Source organism: Macrobrachium rosenbergii, chromosome 37 (genome assembly GCF_040412425.1).
Source record: "Macrobrachium rosenbergii isolate ZJJX-2024 chromosome 37, ASM4041242v1, whole genome shotgun sequence".
Lineage (NCBI taxonomy): Eukaryota > Metazoa > Arthropoda > Malacostraca > Decapoda > Palaemonidae > Macrobrachium > Macrobrachium rosenbergii.
Genome location: NC_089777.1, coordinates 42,814,979 through 42,824,716, shown reverse-complemented (window position 1 = coordinate 42,824,716; position 9,738 = coordinate 42,814,979). Strand labels below are relative to the sequence as shown.

Sequence of the window (9,738 nt, the reverse complement as noted above, 5' to 3'; positions counted from 1 at the left end):
CACACGGATGAACAGAGCGAAAAAAAAACCATTCATTTTGTTCTGAACTCTCGAAACGTTTCCGCGGTATCGAAGCCTAACCTAATCAGCCATGCCCAATATCGAAAGTAAATGTCGTCGGTTTCCCATGGACTCAGCTGTGTACCCAGTGCGCACCTGCATCGTTGTCTGCTAAATTGGGCATGTCAGTCATGCGTGCCCGCCGTCATAGAACCGCCATTATCGCTGCGGAGGCCATATTAGGATGACCAATTGCTTTGCTCACAGCATTCGCGATAGTTGGTTTTGCTATCTAGATGTTATGATTATGTTGGTTTGTAATCTAACTATTATTTGCGTCAGTGTCTTACTAACTCATCTCTTCGTTGTCTCTTGCCCTTGAGTTACTTAGTGATTTGTTGATCGTTGCATTTTCGAGACTGATATTATCATCATTAACGTGTTCTGACTTTAAATGTCGGGTTTTCCATGCACAAAGTTAGACGTGTTGATGATGAGTTCTCCTCACTCGCCTTTATCTGGACTACTTTTTACCTTTTTCAGATTTTATAATTTTATCACTTGTTGACAACTGTATTCCATTAATAAAATCAGCATTATCATGAATGGTCTTGCGTCATTTTAACCTCTACAGTCTACAAGATCAGATGTGCTCATAAATTCTCTTATTTCTGTTCTATCATGTGGACTTGGAACCCATATTCTCATCTAGAACTACAATCTACGATTTGCTGACATTCCCGTTTTCTTGTCTCCGACTGCCTTTATACTTAAGACACCTCTGAATGACTTCCAAAAAACCCAACGGGGTTTCAGATTCCAAGTAATGATGCTAAATTCTCTGAATGGCGTTAAATCTACCGAATAATATTTAATTCCCTTGGATGGTATGGAATTCCAGTAAATGGCACTGGATTCCGTAGAAATGTTTTCCGTTTCGAGAAAGACCCCAACAACCTGTAAACGCCATCAATTCCTGTGTTTCCTCCGTCTGTAGTCAAGCAACAATTCGACGACATTGCCCATCCATTCTGTTAACACTGCGAATACCCTCCTACTTTACCTGGGTTTGGAAGTGCCGTAAGTTCACAAACCCTCACGGCAGAGTTTCTATGAACTTGTGCACTGACTCAAAAGAAGTGAAAAGAAGGTCGGGGGACACGAATTAGGCAATCGACCTTCAAGAAATTCTCTCGCCCGTAATCGACGATTCGTATTCATGACCCTGAGGGAGGCTTTTTGCATTCACTACGGAGATAATGTATGTGTGTTATTTCGTTCGTGTGGTCTAACATTGTCGATATTTGCACAACTACCGCTATATTACTTAAAAGATATTAAATACCGACGAGGAAATTTTCAACAAAGTTTATGATGGTGCTAGTGACAAATGATCGACAACAGTAACTTTGTCGTTAATTAGCTGCACTTTCAATCATTTATCTTCATGGTTCGTCCAGTAATTGGATGGGTAACCACAGATGAATGCTAGTCGCTATAAAATCCCGTAATCATCTCAGAAACCTACGTCAGACCTCAGGTATCTTGTGGGGTATGTAATGGTTGGTTAACTAAGAGGCATGGAAAATAAAAGAGTGATTTTATACATATACACACACACACACACACACACACACACATATATATATATATATATATATATATATATATATATATATATATATATATATATATATATATATATATATATATAAACACACACACACACACCAAGCATGCAAATCCTTGTTTATACTAGGTCCACTGTCTACACATGTACTTTATCTATCATTTTTATCTAAGCAGGCACAGTTAGCCAGAATGCAAGTTTTTCCTTCTTTCCCAGGCAAGGCTGTGACGAAAACCGCGAGAATCCATTCTTTCCTTTTGACAGAATCCAGCCCATTGGGTCCCGTTGGCGCCATCCTGTGCAGATATATAATTCAAGTTTCCTTACGGGTGAAAGTAAAACCTGATGACTTAAACCAACTGTTTTTCGCCCATCACTATACTTTATGAACGAACTTTCTTTCGTTAGTGTGACCTCTTTAAGTGTCACCGACAAATCCGTCGATTTATTTACGACCCCAAATCAATCAAATATTCGTTCATTCCAAAAAATGTTGAAGTGTGGCAACAGTGACGTCATACCCCGGGGCGACTGGGCAGAGAATGCTGGAGTGGATGCTGCCGGACCCTCTCTGGAGGAGTCCAGGGTCCAAAGGTGACTTAGTAGCATCACGGCTTCCAGAGAGGGTGGTAGCGTTACAAGGTCCCGCCGGAGCCCGTTACAGTGACGAGGGCAGTGCATGCGTTACGCAATAATCGGCAACAGATGTGGCTTTTGGAAGCTGTTAATTGCTCGCAAATTTGAGATACGCTTTTTATGACTTTACAATACCTTCCGAAAAGGGACAGGGGTTACCCTGAAGTGAAAATAACTTTGATATCAAAGCTGATAATACAGTTGTTATATTTTCATAAATGAGGCCAATGACAAAGTGAATTTCTCCAGCTGTTTTTCAGTGATAAGAATCACAATGGTGGACGGTTAATCGCGAAGGCACTCATAACGGAAAGTGTGTAAAAGTCGAAAATAAATATATGGAAATGGATATCAACTGGTAATTTCAGCGAGCAATCAGTAGTTATCCTGGAGGCCTTCCAGATGGGACTCTTCAAATGGGACATATCTAACAAGCGGTAAACCATGTCTGACCCAAAAAACACAATGGATAACGCAGTGGCCAATCTGTGCGACCAAAATGGCGAGAAATACGCGTTGCGACCAAGATCGAACATCAAGCGTCAGAAACAGGAGCAATACCAGCCTGATTTCATTCCCAAGAGACCCCGACGATTAAAACCCAAGTCAACGCCGTTATCGAAATATCGGAGAAAGACAGCAAATGCCAGAGAAAGACACAGAATGAAAGTCATCAATACTGCATTCGAGTCCCTGAGGAAAGTCCTCCCAGCTGGCATGGACCTCTGCGCCACTTCCTCGACAATGACAAAGATCACAACGCTTCGCCTCGCCGTTAGCTACATCAGAAGTCTCTCGAACATGTTGGAGAGCGACGCCAGTGGAACAGATGTGAGCAAAAAGCCTCCCGACGGGGTCCAATTGCAGGCGGAGCAGCAGGAGAGAGGGCCCTCTTCGGTTGACACTTCCTCGACTTACACTCTCCCCCAGACTGTAGCTCAAGTGACGAACAAGAACATTCTTCGATGTCCCAGACCACCGACAGTCCAGTATGGCCAGCCTTCAGGTTATTACTTCAGCTCTAGCCACTCACACATGTCCAATGTTTCTGCCAAGAGCTATGCTTTCTCACCCTCTTCCTCCTCCTCGGTTCGAGGATCACTGAGCAGCACGAGCGACCTTGAGGAACTTCTCTCGGACGATTCAGAGTTTCTGGAGGACAACTTCGACGTGTTCCATGACATCCCAAACATGGCCTCGAATGACCCATTTGAGGTCCTCCTGGAGGCCGAGAAAAGTTGCCAAGGATTCGCAAACACTTGAAAATATTGAAATACGAACAAACTTTCTTTGTCAATCACCTTTCAAAGAGTCTTTCATATCAGAAAAAAAAAATCACAGGAATTACTGATCTTGTTTCTTCTTATCAGTTCAGTGAGAAACCCAAGAATTCATGTTATGTGAAAGTGCAAGAAGTGAAGTTTAAATCGTCTCAAGTTCCAAGTTTTGTCATTTAGGGAAATGATTTTATTCCAATTTTCTATTCGAATTGCCTTCACTGGAGCAATGGTGCTCCCATAAGTCATGCTGAGTCAAGTACAAAATAATTACCTTCATGTATCTGAAAGATAAATACGATGCTTGTATATAGTCTTCCCAGTGATGGTCATATTGATGAACATCACCATGCTGACAAGAAGGTGCTCCACATATTATTATAAGGAAAATATATATATATATATATCTATACCTATAAAACAAAACGTTTAAGGTTTTATTGCGAATATAGTAATATATTGTTGCTATGATATTGAAAGAATATGTATATTTATTACATTTTCTACAGGAAAGATTTTGTATATTTATTTTTGGCATTTTGCAAATGTATACATTTATTTATTTCAATAACTTCAAGGCGTTCTTATCTCTTTAACAGTAATGGCTGGAAAATCTATCCATGTGTCTACTGACGCAGTTCTACAGATATATTCGTATGTTTATTAGAATATCAGCGCACGTGAAGTTTGAAGTATTTGTTACGATACACAAGATATGATTTCATTTTCGATTTTTGTTAGAGCTAGTCAGGCAAATTACTTTTATTTGTCAAGTTTCGCGAATGGAAATTTTAGTCCTCGAGGCTGAGATTGAACTCGACCGTTACCTTTTAAGAAGATTTGTCGTGTACATAGAGATTATCTGCCGACTTAGTTTGTATCGCAGTTGTAGGTCTCTCCGGGAATTTACTCTATAAACTAGGAAACTTAACCTCTTACGTTCTAAGATTTTTGGACGCAAGCATTTACTCACTGATACGTATAATAGCTTGAAAATGACTTTCCTGTTACGTTCCTTCTCGCTTTTAACTAGAAATAGACTTACAATTTCCATAGCAGCTAAAGACATTTGAAAAAGAAGTAACTTCTACAGCAATTTTCTCCTCTTTTCTACATAAAACTGTTCGCTCTGATGGCAGTGACTTCTTTTGTTTGTCCCGTCACCTAGGGAACAGAAGATTTCATATCCGGAATTCACTTTCTGGTTTTGTGTTCCCTGATTCTTAAGCCCTTTCCATAAGTGAGAAGCTTCTGCTGTTGTTTTCCCTGACTTATAACCTTCCCTTGTTTGGGAGACTTTCTCAGTCCTGTTGCTTTTGCCTTCCTGAACTCTCATAAGCTCTCATCCCCTGAGAGGCTGAAAGTCTATCGGTCCCGACGCTGATCCAAGTCCCACCCTTCTCCCTCTCTTCTCTTTCTTGTTTTGTCCGGGCTTAGGTTCGATTGAGGGTGTCTGGTTACCCGTGACTAGGCTTTTTGATGAAAGTGAACCAACAATAAGTGAAACACAAGAGAAACTACCAAATTATGAACGGTTCTTTCTGTATCGGTCCTCGAGAAAGTGGCCGACTGGCACAAAAAATGGTTTCTTTTAGCAATTTCGTGAGTAAAATTTCCGACCTCAGTTGCACTCAGCAGTTTCATGAGCTAAACGGTCTAAACAATGCTTCACGCAGCCGTTTCATGAGTAATACGGCCTAAACTATTACAAGTAACTATTTCATGATTGAAATGGCATAGGGAATAACCAAGATATCATAAGGTTTCACTTAAAAGTTCTATTCAAAGAGGACAATATAAGCTGTTGTAAGCGGCCGAATACCGGATGTATAAATTATAGCTATCTATCTGTCAGAGGTCGGCAGTTCTTGTCGATTTATATTTTAAAGTTAACCAGCTGTCTATGTTCTCTATAGGGTATCTCTTGAAGCCAAGGCATTACTATCGGGGATTCATACCATTTGTTGACATCAAAGTAAGATTACCAATCGCACATGCAATTTCATAAAACAACTCTCTCATTATCCACTCACAATGTGGACTCCCGGGTTTTCTTGTGACCCCTCTCCACACTCTATGCCCCTAACCCCACGCCACTGGTTTACGCTCTTTTGAAAAAGCCAACATCCAGGGCATGTGTCCACGCCGGGAGGTCGTCTTTATCCATCCTTTGATGGGTCTAAAAACCGGTCTATTTTCCACAGTGCCTTCCATTAGCAACTGTGTTTTACTGTTGTCCTCTGTATATACTGCATGTCCATCTCACATCTCAAGTGTTCTCCGCACTTCCAAAGTTCCAAGGCTATTCAGGTACGAGCGAAGGGTAATAACTTTCGGGGATTGTTTTCATTTCTTTTAGACAAATCTAAGTAAGAGATATGTCAAGGAAAGCTGTTGTACAATTTCGATATTATTGATACTTTCCCTATACGAGAAATTACTGCCAGAGATATATATAAAGATATTCGTAGGGATATACTTTGCAATGGGAGAAATCGTCTATCGCCCACCTTCAGTTATTACTTTTATGATCGTATCTAGTGTGCGCTCGTTCAGACGAACAAGCCCAGATGGTCAGAAACGAGCTGAGCAAATTCAAGAAATCGTTTAGTGTCTGTCACCTCCATCTCACTGTAATTATAAACTAATCCTGTTTATTCCATTTTTTTTTTATTCCGACAACTTTTTCTTTCTGCTTCTGTGCTCACACATTCACAAATCTCACCCTCTTTCAATAGAAGTTTCTGTCTCTTATTTACTTTGGCCTCTTTGTCGGACACCACGAGCAAAAGATACCAGGTATAAGCCTGTCTACTGATCCGTGAAGTGAAGTTTGCCCGCACCATCGGACTCCACATGCAAAAAAATATCGTGGCAATTTATCCTATACAAGTTCGTCTGTTTATTCAAGATGAGTTTCCAATTCCATCGGACTCCACACTATAACAGCATCGGAATAATATATTCTGTATCAGTTTATTATTCTGTGATATGAAGCTGACGTTCCATCGAACTGAGCAAGGTAAACATCGGGATAATCTATTTTAGGAAAGTTCATCTGTTATACTTTGGGGTAAAATTTCTCAAACTGAAACCTTCGAAAACTAACACGAAGCAATTACTGTAGAGGACTGGTAAATCAGGATATCAAAGGTCCGCCGAAAATTTACAGCAGGTATTGGAATATTACATAGTAGAACAAATAAAAGTCATATAAATAATTAATGACATTTTTGCAAACATCACATACTACAACTAATACAAAGCCCTCAAAATAAAACATGAGATTAGTGATCGGCGTTCAAATAGTGCGGAAAATGAACCACTGTTTAATGACATTAATATGTACACTAAAGAAATGTGAGGACCGTTATTATCTAAATAACAGGAAAAAATGACAGATAATCAAATAATATAGAAAGACATTGATGGTTATCAAAACTTACAGAAATGTATGACATTCTTCGTATTTTACAGAAAATGAAGGCTTATTCATTGTCTCTGGACCTTAATTCTATTTCTTTTTTTTCTGAACAGCAAACTTGCTCTTCCAGTGAGCTAAGGCTTAATTTTTGCACAAAGGGAACAATTCACCCGCTCAGCTCTCCGCAGTAAGATACTTTGTTACAGTGAACTATCAAAAGACAGAGAGAGCGAGAAAGATTCTATTTGCCACTCTCATAAACCTAAGCCCTCCGAGCGAAAGGATTAACCGTACATATCAGGATTCCGTAGAGGAGTACTCCTGTAAGACCAGTCTCACAGAGAAGGTACCTTTCCTGTTCATTTTTAGCATCATGCAACCGAACTTCGCACAAGCAGCCAATGCTTTTTCAACCCTGATTCGCAATGAAAGCCTTTAGGTACAACCGCAATTGAGGTTTGTCACCAATATATGGAAATTATTCAGTATTAGGTGTAAAGTCTGGCTGTAAGAAGAAAGGACTCCAGAAAATAGGCTGGAACAGAGCCTTCCAGTGTTGTACAGCTGAGAAAATGACAATTTCAACAGCAAAAGTTTTAGAGCTTTTGGATACTCACGTATTTATCAGTTCAAAAATTCACTGCTAACAGTCCACTGATATTCCGTTTTTCAATAAATTGCTCTCTATCGTCCGGATGTTGCTATTCTTTTGGCTATAGATATAATTTTCAAAGACTTCTGGTAGCTACATTAACATAGATATCATCATTCTCTATGATTAATGCTACCCACACGTCATGAACATCATTTTCTGTGACTTGCAAGTACAAATCATATAAAGACTAGCCATCTTTATATGATGTGTACTGTTTTTATTGCCAGAAGCACTGCTTTCTGTGACATGCGTGCATTAGGTTGCCATATGCACCGTTTTAAGCGACTCGACTTGCACGTCTATAGTTGCTACATGCACTGTCTTCTGTGACTTGCATTATTGTTGTTGCCGAATGTACTGTTTTCTTGTGACTTGCACTATTGTAGTTGCCAAATGCACTGTTTTCTTGTGACTTGCACTATTGTAGTTGCCAAATGCACTGTTTTCTTGTGACTTTCACAACTCCAGGTGCCACATACACCGATTTCAATAAAGTGCACCAGGACGTTCCTCATCCAGATGTTCGAACACATTGTTTTCTGACTTGCACTACTCTGAGTTTCGTTATGCACCCTTTTCTGACTTGCCTTATCTAAGTTGCCATATGTACCTAGTTATCACAAGTAGCATTAGCCAGTTCATTTACTCTACCAGCAGCTAAAGCCGATAACTGTATACAGTTGTTTAAATCCTGTAGACCTGTTGTTAAGTCCTGTAGTTTTAGGCACGTCATTCTGTCTGTCTTCTGAATAAATATATTTTATTGTGTGTGATGCTCGTGAAAGATTTATGTAAATTTTTATGTGAATTTTATTGTGAACTAGTTTTCATTAATAAAAAATCCTTGTCATGAAATTGTCGTTTTATTTCATTCTCTTACTTTATGTGATTTCTCTAGAGTAAATTATATATCATCAGTGATTCATAAAGATTTTGGATATGAACTAACAGTAATTAATTTGAATTTCTGGAAAGTAATTCCTATGAATTCATCAACGAAAATTAATCAGGATTAAATAAAGGTATTTAAATAAAGTTCACAAAGAAAATTGATCTGCACACATGAAAGGTCATTACTTTGAATTTATAAAAAGTAATTAATATGAATTCATGAGAGTAAAACTGCTTGAATTTGCAAGATGTAACTGACTTGAAAACATGAAAAGTGATTTACTTGAATTCAGGAGAATTAACTAGCTTGAACCGAAGGTAACTATTTTAATTTTTTAAGGTAATTCTGTCGAATTTGATAGATATAACTGACAAGATTAATATAAGGTTACTGATCTGAACTCAGGAATTGTACTTGATCTGAACTCGTAAAAGGTAAGTCAGTCAAGTAAACACAAATGCTGCCAGGTTAGAATATGATTTATATAACTCTTTTTCAGAATTTGATTTGGACGAATGCATATTCATCGGAATGCGTTTGATGGAGAGAGAGAGAGAGAGAGAGAGAGAGAGAGAGAGAGAGAGAGAGAGAGAACGACTAGGGAAGAGTAAGAGAAACACGACAAAGAAACAACGTACAACGTATAGATCAATAAGAGAGAGAGAGAGAGAGAGAGAGAGAGAGAGAGAGAGAGAGAGAGAGAGAGAGAGAGAGAGAGAGAGAGAGAGAGCTTAAATGTTCCTAATTTGCCCATTTTCATGCGGTCTTTCCTACTTCTGGCACCAGCTAAAGCGCAATAACCTCACATAAATTGTCATTTCTTCAGGCCATTCGCCTCTTACATCACCTAATCTGCCCTTAAAAAAAAAAAGACTGGGTTATCATCATATAAATGAGAATCATTCCATTTACAGATAATTCACAACTATTTAAGCAAAGGAAATCCCAGATGGCTCACACCCAGTTACCGAAATTTCCAGATGGTTCACGGGAAAGGAAGGATAAGAAATTACTGGTGGTTTTTAGCATGGGAAATCTCAGATGGCTCTTAAATAAAGAATCATGAGAAGTTATAAATCAGGGGTTCTCAATCTGGGGTACGCGTACCCCCAGGGGTACGTGAGAGAAATTATGGGGGTACGTGACAGGTTTCTCAAAATACTTCGGTTTTGAATAACTGCAAAGGTGTTTGTAGAAAGTGGCCTACATGTGCTTTGCTTTGTC

The 9,738-nt window shown here is 39.1% G+C and overlaps 1 protein-coding gene across 1 annotated transcript; it reads left to right on the top strand.

Moving 5' to 3' along the window:
• Positions 1–2,250: 2,250 nt before the first annotated feature.
• On the top strand, positions 2,251–8,471 carry LOC136825529 (helix-loop-helix protein delilah-like). Its single transcript, XM_067082103.1, has one exon. It carries the CDS (start codon positions 2,711–2,713, stop codon positions 3,527–3,529), a length of 819 nt encoding a protein of 272 aa, XP_066938204.1. The 5' UTR covers positions 2,251–2,710; the 3' UTR covers positions 3,530–8,471.
• The last annotated feature ends 1,267 nt before the right edge of the window (positions 8,472–9,738 follow it).